The 24307-nt window shown below is 48.5% G+C and overlaps 1 protein-coding gene across 4 annotated transcripts in view; it reads left to right on the top strand.

Annotated features, from left to right (window-relative positions):
- SGSM1 (small G protein signaling modulator 1) overlaps positions 1-24307 on the top strand; it is a 78398-nt gene that overhangs the window by 9479 nt on the left and 44612 nt on the right. For all 4 annotated transcript variants that reach the window (XM_039505410.1, XM_039505409.1, XM_039505408.1 and 1 more), the window contains exon 3: positions 16947-17022. In XM_039505410.1, the coding sequence (XP_039361344.1) occupies positions 16959-17022 (64 nt within the window). In that variant the 5' untranslated portion in view covers positions 16947-16958. The remainder of the gene's footprint in view (positions 1-16946; positions 17023-24307) is intronic.

Genomic DNA, 24307 nt, shown 5'->3' with positions numbered 1-24307 from the left:
CAGCCTTTGTGCGGAAAAGCCAGAAAATCAGAACCCTGAAGGCTGATAAAAAGAGCTAAACACCTTTTTAATCAAAACATTTTTCTGGGGTCTGACTCAGGAGTTTTGATTGCTTAGGCTGGCAGTGCTGTTTTCTCTCTACATTTGGTTGTCAGTGCTTCTCTTTCAAAGAAACTTCTAAGCTTCCTTGTCACTGGAGCAAGAGAAAAATTAATGACCGCAATGACTGTTCCCACTGATGTAGCTGCTGTGGCTAACCCAGAATATTTATTCTTCAGCATCTTACTTCTGTTAATATGCTCTTGGGTTGGCTGTTTGAATACTCCCTTATCAGCGAAACACACTTTTCAATGTGTCATTGAGGTTATTGGAACTGCAGACCGCATATGGAAGGATTTATTTGTTAAATATAACGTGGAGAGGATGGGCCAAAATCTGATCTCTCTGATGTAAATCTGGAGTAACAATTCTTACTTCAGTGGTTTTGCACGGATGCAACTGAAAGTAGAATTTGTACCTATGTGTCCGTGTGTGTTTGTTTGTTAAATAACAGATCTATGTGAGCCTGGGAACTACCCATCTGGTGCACACTTCAAATGTAATATTCATGCTAGTCTGAGGTAGTGAGAGCAAACAGCTTCTTAGTTATGGTGAGATATTATGTGATCGTTATACACACAGGGCCAAAGTCTCTGCTTGGTTTCAGTGGAGCTAAGCAGATTTCCCCCAGCCAAGGATCTGGTCCCATGGACCACTGCTTTCTCTTGTACCAGTCCAAACCTGCAGTAAGTCCGTTGAACTGAGCGTGGATACTTCGGGTTTACCCTAGCATGCCCGGGGGCAGCATTTTGCCTACCGACTCAATGTACTAGTGTACACGTGTTAATGCCGATCATTTCCTAGCCTCTGGAGTGCACGTGGTAGTGATAACTCTGTCGTTTCAGATTGTCCATAAAGTGTTCTTGCAGGTAGCCCAGTGATGAAGCCCAAGTTCGCTGGGAACAGTTCATTAGTGTCCCGGCAGAAATGTTGAACAGAGAGTCCGTGCAGTCTCTGGGTAGAGATGGTGTGTGTGCTCTGGGGCTGGCAGCGTTCTAATAGATCAGGGCACATGTTCATTAGGTTATTTATTTAATGGTCAGCTAGTAAACTCTAAAGCTGATAAGTGGCAGACTTTGGCTGCAGCTCGCAGGGTGCTTGAGAGGTCTGCTTGGCACCTGCCCTTGCAATAATCAGACCGTTCATTTCTGGAAAGAATGTGAACCTGTTATTAAGAGCACCCACATCTAGAGTCCGTGAACAGTATAAAGAAGGCAGATAAAACAGGATGTTGTGGTTCTGTTTTTTAAAGGAACCAGATTAACAACTCCACGGCCTTTGTCTCCATGTAAAAGCAAATCTGGTGCTCGTGAAAGGTGTGCTGGGTTGACAGCCTCGTGGAGACTGAAGTCCTGCATTGGCCCTCGGCACAGCTACAGCTGCTGTGCTGTGAACGCTTCCCGTCACCCATGTTGGCTCACTGTCTCCTTGTACTCCCCGTCTGCGTCCATTTGTTGTCTCTTATCTTAGGTTGTCAGCTTCTTGGCTGTTAGCTTCTGTCTTTTGTTCTGTGTCTGTACAGTGCCTGGCCCCATGGGGGCCTGGTCCATGACTGGGGCTTCTAGGCCCTATGATAATAGAACTGTTCACTTCCCTGCACTGCCCCACCAATGGGCCTCAGTCCTGACGTAGAGGGTCTCCAGGGCCATCCCATCCTGGATCTCCTCAGAAGCTCTCTGGTCGAGGGATATACGTTATGAAGGGGTTTGTGATGTCTTCAGTTGTCTACTAGGAATTGAACAGAGACTCTCAACATTGGCCACCGATCAGTCTTCAGGTGAGAATGATTGATCTAGGCTGAATTCATACCTGCTGCGCCCTGGAGGTGAGAGGTCCGTGTCCCAGAGCTGACCCCTGAGCCATCCTGCCCCATCGAGTTGAACGCTCACTAGTCAGTATGCTGAGGCAAAATCTGCAGATGAAATCCTTGGAGCTGTTTTACACTCTTCTGCGCGCCTGTCTTTGTAAATCTCTGCTGCACTCCTGGAGGTGGGCTAGATTGCAATCCCCTACATCACTGGACTTCTGCTGCAGGGTTTGTGCACCAAACTGGTCCTTCTTTGGGATTTCTAGTGTTCTCTGACAGGTAAAATACTTGACACGTGAATTACAGCCGGGCCCTGTATTACTGCAAATGTTAGTGGCGACCACATATATCCTGTGGAAACGTATGTATCGCAGATCAACCCAATGAAGGTATGAATGGGAACTATACACTGGGCCAGATTCTCTTCTCGTGTACCCCTGTGTGAATCATGGGTAACTCCAGTGCAATTGCACTGGTGTGAAACCAGGGGAGGAGGGGAATTGGAGCCTCTCTCTTCTGATTGCATTGAGATGTTGGCTATGCTAACATGGGTGCTGTTCCTTTGAGTCAAACCTTCCTGAGACCTTCATAAAGAATGTAGAAGGAAAGACTTTACCCCTGGTTTCAGAGCACCCAGAATGTGTCTCAGAGATGTAGACAGTTACATCTGTTCAAGTAACAAGGTGAAAACCAGGAGAGATTTCAGCTTGCTGAGTCCAGTGACCAGTTCAATACATGGACATCTTCGAATGAGAGTGTCGCTAGGCCTCTGTCTAATTAGGGTGCAGGTGTCTTACCAGCATGGCTTCTATTCCTGGGGTAAACCAGTCTTGCAGCATTATCACTGAGAAATACCTGCTGGCAAAATAGCTGCATTACCGCCAATTGATCTGCGCTGCTGGTGAATTAATTTCCAATTTTTTCTCGAGTAGACATGCCCACAATTGCTTTAATTTGGCCTCTGTCTCCCTGAAAATTCCTTAGCTTCTTATGGTACATGAAATCATAACCTAATTCCATAGTATGGAGAAATGCTGCATTCCTTCCACTGGACATCTCTTCTAGATTTTAACTGGCGCTTTTGCTGTGAAAGGAATAAGGCCCCAATTCAGCAAAGCATTTAAACATGTGCTTAAAATTCAACATGTCCTTATGTCTCATCTTCAGGGCTCTACTGAATCGAGACTTGAATGAGGACTGCAAGGTTGGGCCCACCATGCTTACATTATAGGCACCAAAGCCTTCAGTTAAAATGTCTCAAGGAAGAACTCATTAAATATATGATCAAAACCACGTGAAACAAAGATTGCAGTGGAAGTGAGAGTAAATATTGGCCTATAAAAGAACCCAAAAAGTAAACATACAAAAACAAACCCAAGTTTAAAGCAGATACTTGCCATATTTGCTACGGGCATGGACTTCAGGCTTTAAATGTTATTGGAAAAAGGAACATAAAAGAATTGGGATTGACACTCTTTGGGTTGTAAATCCCATTTCAGCTGCCAAATCGCCAAGGATAAGGCTATTTGTATTCATGTGGTAGGAGCAGGGCTGGCTCCAGGCACCAGCGTAGGAAGCAGGTGCTTGGGACGGCCAATAGAAAGGGGTGGCACTCCGCACGCTAGTGGGGTGGCACGTCTGGGTCTTCGGTGGGAATTCGGCGGTGGGCCCCTCAATCCCTCTCTTCCTCTTTGAGCTGCTGCCGAGCTGCCACCGAAGAGGAAGAGAGAGAGTGAAGATCCTGCCACCGAACTGCCGCCGAAGAGTGGAGCGGCACGATTGCGCTGCCGCGGCTCTCCCCCCCGCCCCCTCCCGGTGCTTGGGATGGCAGAAAACCTGGAGCCGGCCCTGGAAACATGAGAGAGGCAGGGGCCATTAAAGCAGAGGGCGAGTGTGAATGATGTGAAAAGGGGAAACCAGAATCCGCAGCCACCTGAAACATGAACCCAGGACGTCCGTTGGAAAGGAATGTGATGTTCAGATGTAACGGGGAATGAAAGTCGCTGTCTCCGTCGTGAGAAAGGGAGCAGAGAAAATCTGAGCAGGCTTCTAGTGGAAACGGTGTGGCTCAGATAAATGACATTTATGTGCAGGGCCGGCTCCAGTCACCAGCGAAGGAAGCAGGTGCCTGGGGCGGCCAATAGAAAGGAGCAGCATGTCTGAGTCTTCGGCAGCAATTCGGTGGCGAGTCCTTCACTCTCTCTTCCTCCTCAGCGGCACTTTGGCAGCAGCTCAATCGGGCTTTTTTTTCTTTTTCTTTTCTTCGCTGCTTGGAGTGGCAAAAAAGCTGGATGGTCCTAGGAGTTTGCTGGAGAACTAGGTTCAAATATTGGTTTCAGTGTCCAGTGACCATTAGATCGCTGTTACTGGAATCCTGCTTGGTGCATATCCCCAAACTGGCCCTCCACTCTGGAAGGGCATGGCAGGTGAAGATTGAGGAACACGGGCAGAGAGCTGTGTGGCAGAGCTGGTGATGTGTGGTGGCCGAGCTATGCCTGGTACAGAACTGGGTTGGTTGGGGGTGTTGCGGTCAGGAGTGAGGGGCGCAGGCAGCTGAATGGGAGTGCATGGCTAGAATTTTGCTGTCCCATTCATGGCTTCAGGCCAGCACTACTAGATCTTGACACTCGTGAATATTAAATTCACTCACAAATTAAAGGAAACAAGTGGGATATTTATTAAATCAAAGACTTTTTATTGCTGTTCATTCCCATTTAAAACAGAGTGACTCAGCAAGTGCAGGGTATAATCATTGCTGTGGAAATCTTCATTGGTTGGGATTTCCCATAATTTCTGCTTGTGAGCAACCCCTGGGGTGTGCTGCATTAGCAAACCTGTGGTTATGTAAGGCATAAACGTTATCGCGGACCTGAGCCGGGGGTTGTGTCAGCCTGCCATGCACTGGAGATGGTACTGAAAGGCGACTTTCCTGATTACTCTTTTTCATGGCTAGGTGTGGGCATTTAGAAACAGGCACCCCAGACACATTCAGACAATAGGCTTGAAATAAAAGTTACAATAAACCTTCCACAATTGCAAAATTGGAATAATTCTGAACAGTGATTCTAGATTTCAGACAGACATCTGGCTTCCTTGATATTCTCCAGTATCTCACTCATTTGATACAACACAGGCTTATGTTGTACAACGTTGTTCCTACTGATTTTACCCTAGTGGCAAGGGCATTGGACTGGGCCTCGGGACCCTATTCCCTGCTCAGCACTGCCCTGCCCTGTGGCCTTAGGCAAATCGCTTTCCCTCTCTTTGCTTCTCTTTCCTCCCCACTCTTGTCAGTCTCATCTCGTTGCGTGTCTGGGCAGCCCTGCCATCTCCAGAGGCCTCTGAGCTGCTCCGTTGCAAATCGAAGATGCTTTGTGCTGCGATGGGAAGTGACACTGGGGCACGGAGCTGCTAGAAGGCTGTTCTGGAGAGCAGGGAGCTGCAGAGGAGGCTGGTGTAGCTTTTAATAGGGTATGCTGCACTTCCTGCTCCGTGTTAACCCTTTGTGCCATACGCCTCCGGAAGCTGGTCTCTGGGGACCTGCCTGGATGACTGTCGGCCCATAGTAAGCAGACGGCTGCCGCCATCAGTGGTTACATTTAGCCTCATGCAGTGTAACCTGGCTGACCCGAAGGGCCGATGAAGAGGCTTCTGGGCTTGTCCCCTCCCGTCGTTCTGGCGTCTGAGTGAGAGGAGGATCTGACCTTCTCCTTCTTCCAAGGAGACGCCTTCACTCGGTTTCATCCCAGTGCCCTCTGGTTCTGGGTTACGGCAGCGGTGGAGATGGCTCCTGCTGAGCTGCAGCAGAACTGTCAGATGGCCTGTCCAGAGCACACTGCGGCCTCGCCGCTGAACTCCTTCCAGCTGGGCGTCTCCAGGGATATGGCCTCAACTGGAGTATTGTGTCCACTTCTGGACATCACATTTCAGGAAGGATGTGGACAAATTGGAAAAAGTCCAGAGAAGAGCAACAAAAATTATTAAAGGTCTAGAGAACATGACCTATGAGGAAAGGTTGAAAAAATTGAAAAATGTGTTTAGTCTGGAGAAGAGAAGACTGAGAGGGGACATGAGAACAGTTTTCAAGTACATAAAAGGTTGTTACAAGGAGGAGGGAGAAAAACTGTTTTTCTTAACCTCTGAGGACGGGACAAGAAGCAATGGGCTTAAACTGCAGCAAGGGAGGTTTAGGTTGGACATTAGGAAAATGTTCCTAACTGTCAGAGTGATTAAGCACTAGAATAAATTGCCCAGGGGGGTGGTGGAATCTCCATCATTGGGGATTTTAAGAGCAGGTTGGACAAACACCTGTCAGGGATGGTCTAGATAATACTGAGTCCTGCCTTGAGTGCAGGGGACGGGACTAGAGACCTCTCAGGGTCCCTTCCAGTTCTGTGATTCTGTTTATTACAGTAGTGTCTACAGTCCCCAGCCAAGTGTGAGGCCCCATTGTGCTAAGCAGTGTATACACCCATGGGGGGAAAAACAGTGGCTGCTCCAAGGAGCCTATAGGTGACATGTACAAGGCAGGCAAGAGGTGGCAGAAAGGAAGTGTTGTTACAGCAGGTCTCACTAGGTGGTGCTGTTGCCCTGTCTTCCAAGATGTGCTTTACTTGTACCTTAAAAAAAAAAAAATCAGTCTCGGGAAGACATGCTGTGTGGTGGTGGTGTTATTCAAGGCTCTGGGAGAGGGAGCTGGTGTGCAGCAGGAGAGTTTGCTCTCTGCCTTGGTCTCTTACTAGACTAGTTTCTTAAAGCGCTCCCTGGGACCTGGGCGTTGGTGCTGGGCTGAGATCTTTGGGAGAAGGGATTGCCTGCATGTTGTGTGACCACCTCTGTTCTAGGACGGATGCTGATGTGTAGATAAAGGGGGTTGCACTGTCGGGGTACATTTTAAGTGTATCACTGATTTCTCCATCACCGGGCAGCCAATCTGCAAGGCCACAGCCATCTCCTACAGCTCGACATAGGGACAACAGCAGTATTATCCCCATGTTACAGATGGGGAACTGGGATCCAGACACTGACCCCAGCTCTCTTGAACCCCAGACCAGAGCCTTATCCACATCAACATCCTTCAAAGATTCCTGCTGAACTGACCTGGATGTGCCAGACCCAGCTGAAAGCTCATGATCTCTGCAGCGACTCTCAGAGCAGCCTTCTGCAGAATGCTGACCCTGGCTTCCAGAAATGCCAGCCTGCATGTGTGGACGTGGCTGAAGGCTGTTCAGATCCGCAGCACTCGAAGGGCAGGACGCTAGACAAATTGAGAGCTGCTGCTGTGTCAGGTTTAAGTGCTGTTGCCTTTGAAAGAGTGGAAACTAGCTCCACAAAAACAACGAGGAGTCCGGTGGCACCTTAAAGACTAACAGATTGATTTGGGCATAAGCTTTTGTGGGTAAAAAACCCACTTCTTCAGATGCATGGAGTGAAAATTACAGATGCAGGCATAAATATATATTGGCACATGAAGAGAAGGGCGTTGCCTTACAAGTGGAGAACCAGTGTTGAAGGCCAATTCAATCAGGGTGGATGTGGTCCACTCCCAATAATTGATGAGGAGGCGTCCACACCAAGAGAGGGAAAATTGCTTTTGTAGTGAGCCAGCCTCTCCCAGCCCCTATTCAAGCCCAAATTAATGGTGTTAAGTTTGCAAATTAATTGTAAAGTTTCTTTTTGAAGTCTGTTTTTGAAGTTACTTTGTTGAAGGATGGCTACTTTTAAATCTGTTGTTGAGTGTCCAGGGAGATTGAAGTGTTCTCCTAGTGGCTTTTATATGTTACCGTTCCTGATGTCAGACTAACACGGCTACCCCTCTGGTACTTGAAACTAGCTCTGAATTTGAAGTGAACAGTGCATGTTTCTGCTTGTATGATACTTCTCAGATTATCCACCTTTTAGCTTAGTATAAACTATTCTACAGAGCCAAACAGCGGGAAGAGACTGTGCTTGGAACACGTGTGTGTAATCAATAAAACAACCTTGCCATCCTTATTGAAAAGGAAATTGTGAATGCAGATATAATTTAATATAGAAGGCACATTGTTTGCAATAGCATGCGGCAAGTTAGGTAGAAAAACCTAGCCAAGTGAAAGGCAATGTTATGGGTAAATATTGGCTTAGACTCATTAAACTTGGAATTTATTCATTAGCTCCTGGTCCCTGCACCCCAGCTGTTGTCTTTACTGCTGTTACGTTCAGCGTTACACTGAAGAAGCAGTGACAGCAAGGATCGTGGGGGCCAGGAGCGGCATGCAGACAAATGACTGCGACAACTTGGTTTGGGGTTTTATGGTTAGAGGCAAAGTGTGACCCTGGGCATTTTGTAGCAAATGGAGGCAAGAGCCTGAATCCCCGTGTGCACTCTGGGTTTTAGAGATTGGGTGTGGCTGAAACAGGCCCTCGCCACCGACTAGGTTTGGTTCAGGTTTGAGATATGTGCTTGCAGTGGTCTCCAGTTATCTGACATGGAGCCTGTTTCCCTGCCTACAGCCCCAGTTTTGCATACCCAGGCCCGATTCTGTAAACACTCACATGCTTAACTTGAAGCAGATGAGCAGACTCACTGAAGTCAGTAGTAATTCCATAAACCTGAGCAAATAAGTGTGAGGGATACAAAGGCATAAAAATAAGTTGCAGAAACGAGTCTGGAATAAGGCCCTGAGTCAGGCACGGCTTTGCTCTCCCACCCTAACAGTGACTAAGAAGGGTTTTATTTCTACAGGGTTAATGGAATTCACTTGGTCATTTCTCTGTAGGCCTCTTGAGAGCTCAGTTGCCAGAAAAGTGACCCCTCCCTGTGCAAAGTGTAGTCTTGTAGACGGATGGGTGTCTGGATTACTGATTAATCTCTTAGACTGCCTTGGTTAAAGATTCGGTCTCCTGACAGATATTGATCAACTTCTAAAAGTGATAAATAGGGACCACAGAATGAACAGGACAGGGTGAAAAAATGAAATCGTTATTTTGTTTAAACTCTGGTTGTTGGCTGTGTGGCGATCACGGGTTCGCGCCGTATGAACCAGTGATTTGGAAGAAGACATAGTATGTTTTAGTGGACAGTAATTGCTGTTAGCATTTTGGGCCAGAAATTAATATAGGTCTTGAGCTTATGTGATTTTTTGTTATGGATTAGCATAAAAATGCTGCAATGCAAAATTTGTAGTGGAAGCTCAAGTGTTTTCTCCAGTAAATATTGGCTAAACATGGGGTATCTGTCCTACCCTGCCCTTGGAATGTCAGAACTGCACTTTTTCCAGCTTTATAAGAGGATCAGTTGGTGAAGTGCAGTTTCTATTACAGTATCATAAATAACCTGCAGCCATAGCCCCCTGGGTTGTGATCTTGTCAGACGCTGGAAGCTATGCAGCATTGGGCTGGGTCTGTACTTGGGCAGGGAATCTCTTATTTCATCTGTGCACAATGGGGACGTGGTGGTGGTAATTCAATAAGGAGCACTGTTTGCTCTGACTTAGTGCATAGACCTGTCCATAGCGGTGTTGAGGGTGCAGTGATGCTGGATGTGCTGTCTTTTGGATAAAGCCCTGACCGTTGTGGTCATTCTGGATCTCGTGGCGTTCTCTGTACTAAGCCAGCTGTCCTGGACAGATGCCTGTGTGAGTAATTGCATTCTGCCTCCCTAAATTCCCTTAGCAGCATCAATTGTCAACTGTATTTTTTGGTTCCTGTCCTAAACTGTGGTGCCTTATTGGTGTGCACTTGTTACCACTGGCTTTGCCCCAGAGGTGGCTGCTGTTCAATGAAGGATGAAGTCGATAGTCTGTAGAACTCGGTAAGTGTGTCAAGGGGTTTGGGATGCTCTGGGATGGGGCACTAGGTAGATACAAGATAACTGTCCTGCATTCCTAGCCTTAGGCTGGTGTTCTAAGAAATGGTGCCATAGGAACTCACAACGCAGCCAGTAACTGTGCAGGGAAAGAGGAATATACCTGCCTGGTTATTGTTTGAGGTACTCGGCCAGTCCTTGCTACGATTCAGATTCTGTGCCAGTGCTACTGACTTGCTGGGTACCTGTCAAACAGGTTATTCTCTAAAGGTTTTCTGCTTCAGACCAAAATATGCCCAGTGGGGCCATTCCACACACATCCAAAACTGGAGTTGGATTTGCTGGGGCAATTACTTTGTTAAAAGGATCATGTGTTAGGTGCTGTACAATCGTAGCAGAACTCCCATCCCGCCCGAATATTGAATAAGAATGATACAGAATGCCCAGTTAAATACTGCTTGTTCTATCACCAAAAATGTTCAGTCATATGGTGCTGCATCTGCTAGTTAGGAAGCAAGCTTCTCGAACTGACCATCCCAATTCCAGTCTATTATTCTCTAGGCCTGGTGGTTGTGTCTTTTGTTTTGGCTCTCTTAGTTTTAGAATCATAGAGTATCAGGGTTGGAAGGGACCTCAGCAGGTTTTGTTCTATACTGTTGCTCTCGCTGGTCCATTTGTAGTGATTTAATAATCCACTTGTACAGGCTTTGGATTGCAAACCCCCTCTCAGCCTTTTGCTGTCAGGGAAGCACTGAGAATTTCAGTTCTCTACCGTGAATGTTTTCTCTTCTACGTGCAGTCACATGGATATTTCATTTTGCACAGTTAGTTGAGTCTTGCGTTCATTGGCTTGCTGCTCTCCTTACCTTCTGGGTTTCATCTCTCTCCCCTGAGTGCCCCAGTCTCACACATCCTTTTCCTTTTTGTTTCACTAAACATTTCTTTGGTTGATATTGTTTAGCTTGACAAGCCCAAGCAATACGCTGCCACTTTTCTTCACAGCTGTGTAATTTTCAGCTAAACTGCATCTCCGGGAGCCTTGTTTCTGTGCATTGTAAATGCTGCTGCTGCTGATTACTTGCATCGTGGTAGCTCCCAGGAGCCATAGTCATGGACCAGAACCCCTTTGTGCTAGATACTGTACAGCATAGAACAAAAAGACAGTCCCTCCCTGCCCCAAAGAGCTTCCAGGCTTACCGTGTGTGTACTCTGCACACTGTGTGTAGGGGTGTCAGAGCACAGAACGGCAAGGCTGTAGCCCTCGTCTATAATACTCTGGTCAGAATACACCTGAGATTAGAAGGAGGTGGACAAAGGTTTCCATACTCCAGATATGGGGGAGGGAAGAGGCCTGTATATAGTCCCGGGCTGAGGCAAGAGCATATAACTAGGAGCAAAGGGATGAAATTAGGACAAATAAACTTTTGTCTATATATTAGGAAAAATGGAGTGGTGAGAGCCTTGAGACCGGTGCCTCATGTCTCACAGGAAGAGGTTGAAACTCCATTGCTAGCAACGTTTAAAACTAAACTGGGCAAAGCAGTAGAGCGTCTGTGGTAGGGATGCCCTGGCACTGGTTCCTGGGAGACTGGCTGGCACCTAATTGGCCTCTTCCACCTCTAATTTCTCTGATTAGGCAAGAGTCAAAGTCCAAACCTGGCTAATATCCAGACTATTGGAGAGAGTCCTCTTGGCTAACTTTCCTCATTTCCCATTCTAGTAAGTCGTCTCACCCCATTCTGGTCTAGTGGGGCCATCTGTTTTATCGAGGCTTTGAACAAAGTACTCTTGAAACAATGGAAGTGAGGTGCAGAATGAAGGTTACACCTGGTCTGTCCTTGCTGTGTTTACTGCGGGTCACTTGGGCAGAGCAGACAAGGCGTCCACATCCAAGATCTTACCAAACAAAGAGCTGGCTGCTGACAGCCTGGCTCCCCTCATCATGTCATGCTCTGCCAGCAGTGCCATGTTCCCAGCCAGCTGCCCGAGGCAGGTACTTCTCACTGTCAGGGGAGGGGGCAGAATTCAGTTCAAAGCGAGGACAGAAATTTGGCTGTTTGCAGCGTTTGGCCAGAGATGAGGGTGTGGGTGTGGCGAAGTGACCGGAGCTGACTGGGAGAAGAGCCCTTGTTGCATTTGTGAACGCCGTGGCTGTAGTGTGGTTAAAGGGAGACCGGCTGGACGTCTGGCCGTATGCACATTGTTTACCTGGCCAGTGGTAGGGTTCCGTACGTTGGCTGGTCATTTTGCATTCAGATTAGCTGCTTCTCAACATGCTGTAAATGCAGCAGATCTCAAAGCAGGGCAGAATCCATAGCATCTGAAGGCCGGCCGGGTGGCTCATTATCTCTGGATGGAGAGAGGGACGCGGATGCCCTGCCTGTCCCTCAGGCCGATGTGCGTGGCTCACTTCAAATTCGAATTCAGCTCAGTCCCTTGCAGACCCAGGGGGCTCTTGCTGCTCATTCTTGTGAGTTGTTGACATCAGAAGTGCTGAGTCATGAAACCGACAGTATGGACACTTGTATGCACTGTAAGTTAATGGAACAAATCTCCCAGCGTTTCAAGCTTCTTCCTGTCCTGGGTGTTGTCTTGCAGCCTTGAGTCTCCGCTATACACCGTAAAGCCTGATTTCATATATCTGGGCCCTAACGGTTTATCTCCTCATCCTCTCAGACCAACCGGGACTGCAGGTACAGCAGCAGCAGCATTGTTAGCGTCTAGATGCCCAGCCATCATCCTCCTGGGCCCCCTTGTGTTTGGTGCTGTACCCATGGCCCAGGCCCAGAAACCCTAACAATCTAGAGAGAGAAGATGGACAAAGAGTGAAGAAAGGGACGGTGAACCTCCCCCTCTGGCAGATAGAGAACTGAGGCCCAGAGACACCGTCATGCAGGAACTTTCCCTCAGAGCTGAGAATTGAATCCAAGTTTCCGGACCAGTGTCTTAACCACCAGACCACCCTTCCTGTTGTGGTGGGAGAGCCAACGCTAGCTCTTGTCATGGACCGGGACGTAGGCGGTCAGAGCAGTGTGCTCAGGCCTAGAGGTCTGCTTGGAGCAGGAGTTGGGAGCCAGAGCCAGAGTCAGGAGTCAAGCCATGGGTCAGCGTCGAAGTTAGATGCTAGAGGTGGGACACAGAAGCAGGGAAGTTGAACAAGGCAGGGACCAGGAGCAGGGCAGGGAGGCAGGGTCCAATGTAGCAGCCATCCAGGGATTCACCTAGTTGCACAGTCAATGTCCTGTGCCGCCTTCTGGCTTATATAGCAAGTCTGAGCCAATCGGAGAGGCCGGACTTCTCCTCTAATCAGGAGCTTCATGGGCGGTACCTCTGGTGAGCCAGGGTCCACCAGCCCGCGTTCCCTGCCAATACCAGTCTGCTGCTGGGTGGTGGATGTGGTCTTAGGGCTGCCTGAGGACCCATGGAATTGGGTTTGAGACCGTGATGCCTCAAAGCTCCTGGAAAGGGAGAAGTGCTAGCTACCGAATTGGATGCAGGTGTCTAGGGCCTGTCTGCTCATTTATGTTACATTTTCTGCTGAGAGTAACTGACTCAGTGTCAGCCAATTTAAACCACCTGGGACCCACAGCTATAATCAGTCTTCACAGATCCTGCTTCCTCCTGGGTTCAGGAACAGCCTCTATTAGTCACAAGCACGTAGGAGATGGAGGCGCACTGAGAGCTGACCCATTTTGCTTCAAGAGACCGGGGTGGATTTGGCTTTACAGATTTTATTTAATATCTGTATTCAGAAAAGAACTCCCGCTGTCAAGCTGACAATTATGCACAGTTGACCCTGGGTAATTCTTCTGAAGGAGTTTAATTTGTCCAAATGGTAATCATTAAGTGCCTAGTGTATGTAGGCTTTCTTCGGTCAAATCTTAAATAAAAATTTAAAAAAACTTCTTAAGAGACCATCCTAGAGATAAGCATCCTTGTAAGTGGAACATTTCATGCACACGATAAGCACCACACAGTGAATTTTACTGCGTGTCATAACACTGAATAGTGAACAGCAAGATGCTTTAGAAAAACTAGAAAGAGAGAAAATCTGTGGCTTGGAAGTTGTTAAAAAGAAATAATTTCAGACTTTAAGGGCCAGATACCCAGCTGAACCTTCATTGACTGCTGTGGCGACTGATGCTAGCTGGGGGCATAAATCAGAGCTGCACTGAGCTGAGAGAGAGATATGGGAGCTCCTCAGTGACTTGGCAGGGACACACCTTCCTAGAGTTCCCTGGGTAAAGCTGTGGCGTGTGCGCCAGGCGTATCCTGGTGGGAGCCAGGGTGCTGGGGGATGCACGGTGAGAGCCGTTCCTCTAGTTGGCTGCATCAGCTGGCAGGGTTTGGCCTCTCCCAAGGGAGGTCTCTGTGTGACAACATTATGTCACCACTGCAAGGAAATGATACGCCAGGAGGGCAAACCACCAACAGGGGAAGTGAACACCAAACCTTATAGCGTGAGACTGGCTGTGGGCAGCTGTCAGTGCCCATTCAGCCAGGGTTGCTTCTATTTCATTAATAACACATTGTTTATTATTGTTCACACTGTTGTTTTCCAAGCAAGAGTCTCAAAGCGCATGACAAATATTAAGCCTTGCAGCACCCCTGTAAAGCAAGTCTGTGTTCAACTTCTCATCATTTAACAGAGGGGAAAACTGAGACAGAGAAAGGGGAGGGACTTGGGAATCAGGATCCTCGGTGGGAATAGACCCACTCTGCATTCTGAGACCAAGGCTCTGACACGGGGCTATTAACAGTTGTACAACCCGAGGCCCTGTTTGTCGGGGCAGGTTATTTACCTTCAACGGCTGTTTGTTCACCTCCAGTTTAAAAGGAAAAGATCTGTGAGTTTTGGTTTGTCACCTTGGGGTCTGCGAACATTCATCCCCTAGAGGTGAGCAGCAGGAGGCTGGGAACCCCTGCTGAGCCTGCGCTGTGTGAGCACACACCTGGGCAGCATCTGTTTGGAGGCTCCTTTCAATCTCTTCCCTATTAGATTCCTGATAAGAGTAACTGCATTTCATAGAAACCACCTACTCATCCACAGGAACCCAGCTCCTGGGGAACACGGGGAGAGGGAGGGGGAAGTTGTCACAAAAAGAAACCTGCTTGGAAACATCCAACAGAACGGCAGTCCAATTGGTAGAGGCCGGGAGTGGAGTCTGAATGCAGGGAGATTGAAAATAAGCAGCTCTCTGCTGTGAAGACTCCCATCTGGCAAGCCTTACAAGACCACAATCTCCCTGCTCTGGGACGTGGGGCAAGGCATATAATTATTGTGAATTTCACAAAAAGGAATGTGCCCTAAGGTGGAGTCAGACTTCTCTCCCCTCCCCCATTTTCATCTCCTCTGGAAGCCTATATCAAGTCCACTTCTTGTGCTTGCAGGGATGTTGGAGATGAACAATCTGTCAAATCTGTAGTGAAAAGGGGTGTGTGTGTCTGTGTGCGCGTGCGTGTAATAGGAACTTTAAGGGTAAGAAGCATGACCGGAATGTTGTAATTATCCCCAAGCGAAGTGTTATAAACCCATGAAATTTAGAGTTAAGTTTATACTTGAGAGAAATCCAACCATGTTACTGTATGGAAATGCATAGCTAAAGTGTCCAAACAACCTTAATTTTGCTCAGTAGTGATGCCATGAAGGGGAAAAATATTTTTTAAAGACACATTAGATTTTTTAAAAATTGGTTTTATCTAATCTAGGACCACAAAGATTAAATGCTTTAGTTATAATTTTGTGGTTATTGCATGGCATTGCTACCAAGGCAGAAGCTGGTCTAGGTTCTAGGACAGAGAGGTTCCTCCAGGGAAATCCTAGGAAAGGCAAAGCATAGAGAGAAAGTGACCTGAAGTTTACTCTTCCATCGTTGTTTGAATGGCCAATAAGGCCCAGCCTCAGGAAGCTGAGAAGAAACAGTGTGCACAGATTCCCTTCAGAAAGGGGTAGGAGCTAGACCTGCCAACACTCTCTGTTTCGGACTGTGCTCTGATGTGTTGGCCTTATTTCCTGATTTTATACATTTATGATCACTTTCCATAATGGCTTATTTCTGTACGTCAGGGCTCCCAGTGTGTGTTGGAGACGGGCCTGAAGAATCTTCTCTTTTAGCTCTGAGACACATTGATAGCTACGGGGTTTTCTTGTAACGTTGGCACTTGGTGAAGGTGGTCTCTTTAGGAGACGGAGCTCTCGAGGGAACGAGTGCTGCAGTAGGTGGCTGTGTAAAAGCTTCAAGAGCCGTGACCTTGGTTAAATGTGTGGGCTGTTTCTTTTCTAGTTCTGCCAACATCAGTAGTGCTTAAAGCCTCTGGAGCCATTAGGACAAGCCAGTGCCTTGATCTGCTGCAGTCGCTCGTCTGCCCCCCTGGCACTGTACCATGGGTAACATTTTAGGTCTGACTTTTACATCTGACCTCCCATTTTGTGCCTTCAAAATCTGCTCATAATTACATGGGTTCCTTTTTTAATATCCTGCCCCTAATGTCCAACCTACTTGACAGGTTCCCTTTAATGAAGTGAACTGAACAGAATGCCAGTAATATGTCACAGGCAATAGAGACTCAGTCACTCAGGGCTCAGCACTGATTACATTGCTATGCAAATTATTGTCCCAGTCTCATTTGATGAGAGCTGATTCACTGACGTCTGGCTTGATGGGCTAGTTCCAGGTTGTTCAGGCCAGCTGCAAGAAATTTGTCAAATGCACATAAAACAGGAGTGCATAAAAATACCATAAATGTATTAAAGCTGGATTTGGTAACCCTGATTGATTCTAACTGAATGCCATTGAATTCCTGGATTTAATTTTCTGCTCTCTTTTCCTGGTCTAAGGCCTCTCAGAAAATATAAATGAAGCAAAAATCATTTGCCTCATTTGTTATAGCATTGCTCTTTCAAGTGGCTTGTGTGGAGCCTAGCAGGCCAATGGATTGTGGCTTCCTACGAGACCACGCAACCTGAATGTGGCCACAGGGACTGCTAGTGGCCATCAGAGAAGAAGGACAGCAGAGAGAGAGTTCCTTACTGATCTTTTGTGTTATAAACTCAAGCACTTAAATAGCTTGGTGCTTTCTGAGCCTTGCGATTCTGGCCCATGCAGATGTTGAGCAGATGTTCACTGATTCCCTCTGCTGGATGGAACATGTCAGACCTGCTCCAGTGTATAGCTGTCTGTAATTCTCTTGTTCTGCCCCAGTTATGTTGCTTGTGTAAAAAGTTTTTTTCCTAACTATCTCCTTGTTTGACAGGTGAAGCAGATTATGGAGGAAGCTGTGACAAGGAAGTTTGTGCATGAGGACAGTAGCCACATCATCTCATTCTGTGGTAAGTCTCCGAGGTCAGGGTGCAGAAAAGAAACAGTCTCTGAGAAGTTGACAGCACAGCTCTGTCTCCATGTTGGGTTGTTGCTGCATCGCAGCATAGTGCTGGCCTGAGAACTTTCCATTTTAGCTCCGTTCTTCTGTGGCACCTTGTGCTAAGACCAATGAGTGTCAGTCCAAAGAAATGAATCCTTTTGTCAACAAAATTACCCCCCCGGGACTGTGAAATGGATTGGCGGTATCAGAAGAGGGGAGAACACGGATGTCATCTGTCTAGTTTTAAAAACCAAAACAAAAAAGACAGGCGGACGAGGTCCTGGAGTACTTAGTGTCTTTTATTCGTTTATAAGTGGATTGAACAGAGGCCCCGTTATACGGTATTTGAATATTTTACTGTTATGGACTATTAATATATGTAAATAAGAGTCGGAGCTTGGGGCAAGCACCTGCTTACTGTTTATAAATGGTATGCATGGGGGTGGGACTGTTGGAACAGGAAGCATGTGTGGTGAAGGTTTTAAATCCTTTTAAATCGTGTTAGTGAGACTGTATGGGAGACCTGCCTCCAGCCTCCTCTGCTGGTTCAGTTTTCGGCATCTGGTTTTTGACAAGGTTCTATACTCAGTCTATTAATACCTGGCTTTTTCCAGGTGTAGTGACAATTTTGACACTTGGAAAACATGTACCGGAATCAGCCAGTTAAAAGAACAGTCAGGCAAAGTGTGAAAAAGTGCCCTAAAGATTTTGCTTGGCTAGGGTGTGAGATGTGAGCCTGGAGGTGAGTTTGCAGCAGGAATTGTGGAACACAAATTCTAAGGGATTTTAGGAGCATCCTTACTAATGGGATTTTTTTTCCCCCTGCACAAAGCAGTAGAGCAGTGGAAGTAAGCTGCCTCGTTTTTGGTGCATTAACCCTTCCCCTTGGATGACTGCAGGTCTGTCTGTATTCTAACTGCTTGGTGCAAAGCCGACCAGGCAAAATGCAGCTTGGGAGATAAAATAATCAGGCTGGAAATTGTCACGCTGCAGACATCCACTAATGAGCAGGGTGCAGGTCACAGAGACAGAACTAATAGCCCCTTGCAGTAGCCAGTGGCTGGGAAGCTCACTAAGTGGAGCACGCCTGACTCCCTCTTTGCTAGCAGTTCTGGGCTGGAGAGGTTTCTTGGTGATTGCCTCAAACCAAATAACGCTGCTGATAGGTCAGTACATTTGCTGGGATGTCTCTTCTTTGGAAGACAAGGGGGATGTTGGGGTGGTTCTAGCAGCGTTGCTGCTGCTAATCAGAAATGAGCTTCAGGGATGCAAGAGGCAAAACCGGGTGTTTTTCTATTGGCTCATCCCATTATTTTTCCCTGTTTAATGGTTCTTTCTATTATGACTGGATAGGGTGACCAGATAGCAAACTTGAAAAATCAGGACGGGTGAGGGGAAATAGGCACCTGTACAAGACAAAGCCCTGAATATCGGGATTGTCCCTATAAAACCAGGACATCGGGTCACCCTATGACTGGAACATCTCTCTGCTGAGAATATAGGCTCTCTGTCCTTCTCTGAGCTAGGAGCGGAACTGCACAGGATAGCTGTGGTCAGATTAGTGATTGGCCTGTGCCTGCTCCCAGCCCTTCTAGGTGCTCCCCTGGAGTCTGAACTGGCTGTCCTGTCTCAGATGCAGCCATTGGCCTTGGATAACATAAGAGCAAGAAATATAGGCTCTCTGTCCAACTTCCTCCAGACTCCTCTGCTTTGAATCTATTTATACTCCCTTCCTGCAAGTGGTCTGTATAAAGCAGAGACCTGTGTTATGATATCGGGGATCTTGTCAGATACCTCTGTTCTCAGGGGTTCCTGGTTCCGCTCTCAAACTGGCACAGAGGCCTTAGCTCTTGTCCTCTCAGTTTCTATCACCGTCGGTGCATAGTCCACTGGATTCAGATTATTTTGCAGGGCTCCTAATCTCTTATCCAATTGCCAGCGCGTCTGATGGCGTGTGAGATGGGATTTTCCTTCCTCCGTCTATCTGCTGGGAATGTGGAATCACCTTTTTAGAGGCATTTCTTTATTTAAAAGCAGAATTATTACTATTCTGGAAACTGCTCTCCCCCCTCCCCCCCACCGTAGCATTGGCAGCTGTTTATACTGGCATTGTCGCAGTGTCCTGTGGCTGCCAGGTGGTCCCGGTGCCATGTGACAGCACCAGCGTGAACAGCCCTCTGGAAATCCTGCAGGGCACTTCTCAGGGCCAAAGCCCACTGCACAAAGCTGGTGCTCGCTGACTGTGTGGCTCTGCATGGTTTGGTAATGTGTATGTCTCTCATCCCTGGGTATGGAGGGGTGGGGATTTCCCCATCTCTACGCTGGCCCACTGGGTGTGCTGTGCAGAGCAGGATGTTCTGGTGCTCTCCTGTTTCGGATTCCTTGGTACAGACACAAAGGCAGCACAGCTCTTTGGGGAAGCAGGGTTTCTCCTTCTGACTATAGCTGTGCACAGCAGTGCCTCGGGGAGTCTGACTGCCTTCTCCCTGCTGCCCCATCCTGTTCCATGCAGCATGCGTCTCTTGGAGAGAGAGCCACTAAAAAGGCATCTTAACCCACCCTTAAGAAACTGCATTTTCAGCCTACTCATGCTGCTCTTCTCCTTCATGGTTGATTCTCTCTCTCTGCCGCAGGACTCCCGGAGCGGTGTCTATGGCAACACATGCTGGTGAGAGCAGGCTACCTGCTTCGCTGTGCCTAGTGCAGAGAAGCCAGCACCGCGTAGCAGCAACCTCTAGCTGTGAGGTCTGATCAATAAACAGGTCGCTCAGCCCATGTCTCAGGCTCCTTTGGCCTCGGCTGCAAGCTCTGTGTTTCTCTCTCTCACAGTTAAGCAGATTATCATCAAATCATCGGAGGCCATTCACCTGTTCCACCCTTACCTCTGACTAACGAAACCCTGGGAATTCAGTGGGATTGTGCCTGATCACAAATGCGTCACAGAAACAGGCCTCTAAACATTCTGTGGTTTGCAGTCAGTGGGAGCTTTGTTCAGCAGTGCCCGGTCCGGACTGGGCCGGAACTGAATTTATTGCTGGTGATGAAAGTTGCTGGCCTATGTCCGAGTCATTGGGAGAGGCCTGCCAGGGCACTGGAAGGCCCATTCCCTCACATGAGGGGAGGAGCCCTGAGCCACAAAATCAATTACAGAGGACAAAGAATGAGAGAATAGGTAGGGTGTGAGTCATAGGGCAGAACCAGGGATCCAGAGGAGGCCACCAAACAGGGAACCAAGGCACTTGATCCCTGTAGAGATGGGTGGAGACTTCCCAGAGGCAAGTAGCTAATTCAGCCAAAACTAGGGAGGGGGAAGTGCTACAGAAGAACAAGGTTCAGTTAATTAGGTGGGACAAAGAAAGAATTGCAAAACCAGAAAGGGAATGCAAGGACCTTAAACAAAGGGCTCCAGACAGGGACGCAGGCTGAGTGGAGAACCAGATCGACAGCCCTGTAGACTGAATAGCAGATGCGGCTGGAAATTTTCCGTTGGAATAATTTTCCAGTGGAAAAGCAGTTTTCACAGAATCTAAATTTTCCTTTGAGGAAAATCAAAGCAAATATTTTGTTTCAGATTGGTTCGACCCAAATTGCAATGTATGGGGTTTTTTTTTCTTGAATTGACCTGAAACATTTTGTTTTGAATCAGTTCAACCAAACATTACATTGCATTTCCCTAGCAGTGCATTTCCTCATAGGAGTTGTAGTTTGTACCCTCATCTTCTATAGGCCAGGCTCCCTGGAGGACTACATCACCGATAATGCAACACTGACTCCCCTCTGACCGCTGTATGGTATATAATGGTAATCACATGATTAGGGATGGATCATGGGAGATGTGAAATGGGCTCGGAGCCTGGTCCATAGGGCAGAATAGGGCATCAGGCTCCCGAACTACAGTTCCCATGAGGCAATGTGCCACAATGGGAAGATGCAGTTTAATGTTCAGCTGACTCGAAATGAAGCGTCTAAGTCATTTCAACAAACCAAAACATTTTGATATCAGGAATGATGAAACATTTTATTGGGTATGCCTGGACAAAATGTTTTTACACTTCCATATGAAAAGTCTTTGGAATATTTTGTTCTGCAAAAAAATTTGAATTGGCAACTTGTCAAACAAACACCTGTCAGGGATGGTCAAGATCAGTGGTCTCCAACCTTTTTACGCCCAAGATCACTTTTTGAATTTAAGGGCAACCTAGGATCTACCCCGCCCTGTCCCCAAAGTCCCGCCCCACTCACTCCATCCCCGCCTCTCTCTTTCACTCACCCTCCCTCCCTCACATTCACCGGGCTGGGGTAGGGGGTTGGGGATCAGGAGGGGGTGCGGGCTCTGGGCTGGGGCTGAGAAGTTCTCAGTGTGTAGGGTGACAGACAGCAAGTGTGAAAAATTGGGATGGGATGGGGGGTAATAGGCACCTACATAAGACAAAGCCCCAAATATCAGGACTGTCCCTATAAAATTGGGACATCTGGTCACCCTAGCAGTATGGGAGGGAGCTCTGGGCTGAGCCTGGGGCAGGGAGTTGGGGTGCAGGAGAGGTTGAGGGGTGCAAGCTCTGGGAGGGAGTTTGGTTGCAGGAGGGGGCTCTGGGCTGAGCCTGGGGCAGAGTATTGGGGTGCAGGAGGGGGTACAGGGTGCTGGCTCTGGGAGGGGGGTCAGGGCTGGGACGGGGTTGGAGTGCAGGAGGGAGTGGGGATTCTGGCTCAGGGATGGGGCTCAGGGCTTGGGGTTGGGGTGTGACCTCCCGCCAGGCAGCACTTACCTCCGGCGGCTCCTGGTCGCTGGTGCAGTGTGATGCCGCTAAGGCAGGCTCCCTACCTATCCCAGGCCCATGCTGCTCCCAGAAGGGGCCAGCGCGCTCCTGCGGCCCCCGGGGGAGGGCAGGGGGCACGTGGCTCTGCGGGCTGCCCCTTTCTGCAAGCGTCGCCCCTGCAGCTCCCATTGGCCACAGCTCCCCGTTCCCGGCCAATGGGAGCTGTGGGGGTGGTGCTTGCCAGCAGGAGCGGCGTGCGGCGGGAGACCCCTGGCTGTGGGGCTGTGCTGGCCACTTCTGGGAGCGGTGTGGGTCTGGGGCAGGCAGGGAGCCTGTGTTAGTGGCTGCCCGGCTGGGCTGCCAGAGATCGCAATCGACCGGTTGGGAAACCACCGGTCTAGATAATACTGAGTCCTGCCTTGGTACAGGGGACTGGACGAGATGACCTCTCAAGATCCCTTCCACTCCTATGATTCTGCTCTCAAGTGCTAGGAAAGCGGCACATCAGCTTCATCCAAGTTTCAAAACTGTTTGCTGTCACGCTTCTCCTGACCTGACAGCCAGCCTGCCCTGCCCCAGGCCCAACGTTCCCTGCAGGGGGGCGGTTTGTCCTCTGGAGTGAGGGGAGCCGGGAAAGCCGCTGCCAGATTGGAATGACATTCAGTGTCCTAGGCTGCTGCTCAGACGGTCCGAACTCTTCGGGTTCTTGCAGAGAGGAAGGTGGTTCTGGTAGCTGGGTCCTAAGGAAACTACTTGGGTTTTAAGGGCAAAAACCATTGAAACATGGTTTCTCGGGGAATTAGTTTCTTGAACTGAACTGGCCTGCTCCGTGGCTCGATTCTTGGCTCTCCCTACTGGAGAATGTCTGATGTAGGGCCCCTAGGTAGCTCTTCAACACACCGTAACCTAGAGAAACTGTGCCTCTAACTCAGGGGATGCAGAAATGTCTTAAAATCACCACCCCCTTCGCCCCATGCTACTCATCTTCAGCTGTGTTGTTCAGCAGGAGCAGCTGAGAATGGGGGTGGGGGTTGGCTGGCTTGCTGAGCTCATTCAGAGTGAGATCTGCTAACTCCCCTGGGCAGCCAACCCAGCTGAGATTGTGAGCTGCAGAGTCTCTTCCAGTTGGTGCATCTTCTGGAGGGTTGTTTACTGAGTTCCAATCACTTGCACCTTTGCACTGGTGGGTCTGGATGTCACCAAGGAAATAACTTGCTTTGCAGAGCCGTTGCCACTACTGATGATGCACAGGATGGAAAAAACCCAGCTTGGCTGTCAGATCCCAGGGTGAATTTGTGGGACTGTCAGGGGGGTGGGTGGGAACAGCATTTTGCTTTTAACCTGAGCACAACTTGTGTGGGAATCCTTCAGACAGCCAGTGCACAGAGTCTGATGTGGTTTATAAACCAGCGGAGTGTCAGCCCGGTTAGCATGGGATGCCCAGAGGATAATGATAGGAAAAGTGAACAATGAGCTCTTGCTTTCGGAGACGTTGCTTTGTGGGAAGCTGCTTGTGCAATGCTGGGCGTCGGGTGCCAAACCAGGGGAGGCTTAGGCCAGTGGTTATCTTAGCAATTTAGCTCTCCTTTTTTGCACTGGGACCCACTGAGATGGTACTGCATTCTTCTGACCACTGGCACGATTGCAAACCAAGGAGAGCACTCGCCCCAGGGAAATGGGGCCAGAGGTTCAGAAGTGCTGAGCAGAACACCCTCGGCTCCAGTCAATGTTAGTGGACTCTGAGGTGACTCAGCACCCATGGAAATCAAAGCCAGAGTGTCTGGGAAGACAAGGTTCCCTCTGAAGACAGCTCCTGTGCAGCCTAATCTTGCCAGGAAAGCAAAGGTCGGCCAGGGAGCTGCCAGGCCATCAGCCGTGCAGCCACTTCTAATGTCTCATTCATGGGAGAAAGGCCATGCGGAATTTGACACCACTGGGTCAGAATTGAGGTCTTTAGCCAAAGCTGTTGGGACAAGATTGTGTGGCTAGAACAGCATCAGGGCAGGGGCTGCAGGAGGCCATTACCGAGGTGCATTGGTGGAGCTGTGTGCAGGGAGCCCAGGAAAGGAGTAACGGGGTGCTGTGGGTCAGGGCTGAGGTCCATTGGCACAGATTTTGGGGGATGCTAGGAATAGAATAATAGAGGATGCGGAAGGTCAAGTTGAAATACAGAGCTATGTGGAAGCCCAGGGCTAGAAAAGTAGGGGGCTGTGGCGGAGTTGTGGGGGCAGAGTGTATCTTACATAAGCTGCTTATTGTCATGTTCCTTAGGGCATCATCATGGTCCTGCTAAGCACGTACAATGCTCAGATTCCTGCATTGTGGCTGTCACCACTGAATGGAGATTTTCCTACAGATTTTGCTATCTATAGAAACAAAAACAAAAAGAGAGGCAATGGCCCAACCTCCATCTCTAGCTTCTGAAAGCAATGGGGTCTGTTCGTTCCCCTTCTCCCACTCTCCAGGATGCCAGGCAGGTGGGTTGTTCCAGTCCAA

Source organism: Mauremys reevesii, linkage group 18, assembly GCF_016161935.1.
Source record: "Mauremys reevesii isolate NIE-2019 linkage group 18, ASM1616193v1, whole genome shotgun sequence".
In the NCBI taxonomy this organism is placed as follows: Eukaryota; Metazoa; Chordata; order Testudines; family Geoemydidae; genus Mauremys; species Mauremys reevesii.
Note: the sequence above shows the minus strand (reverse complement) of the source record. Positions and strands in the feature narration are given on the sequence as shown.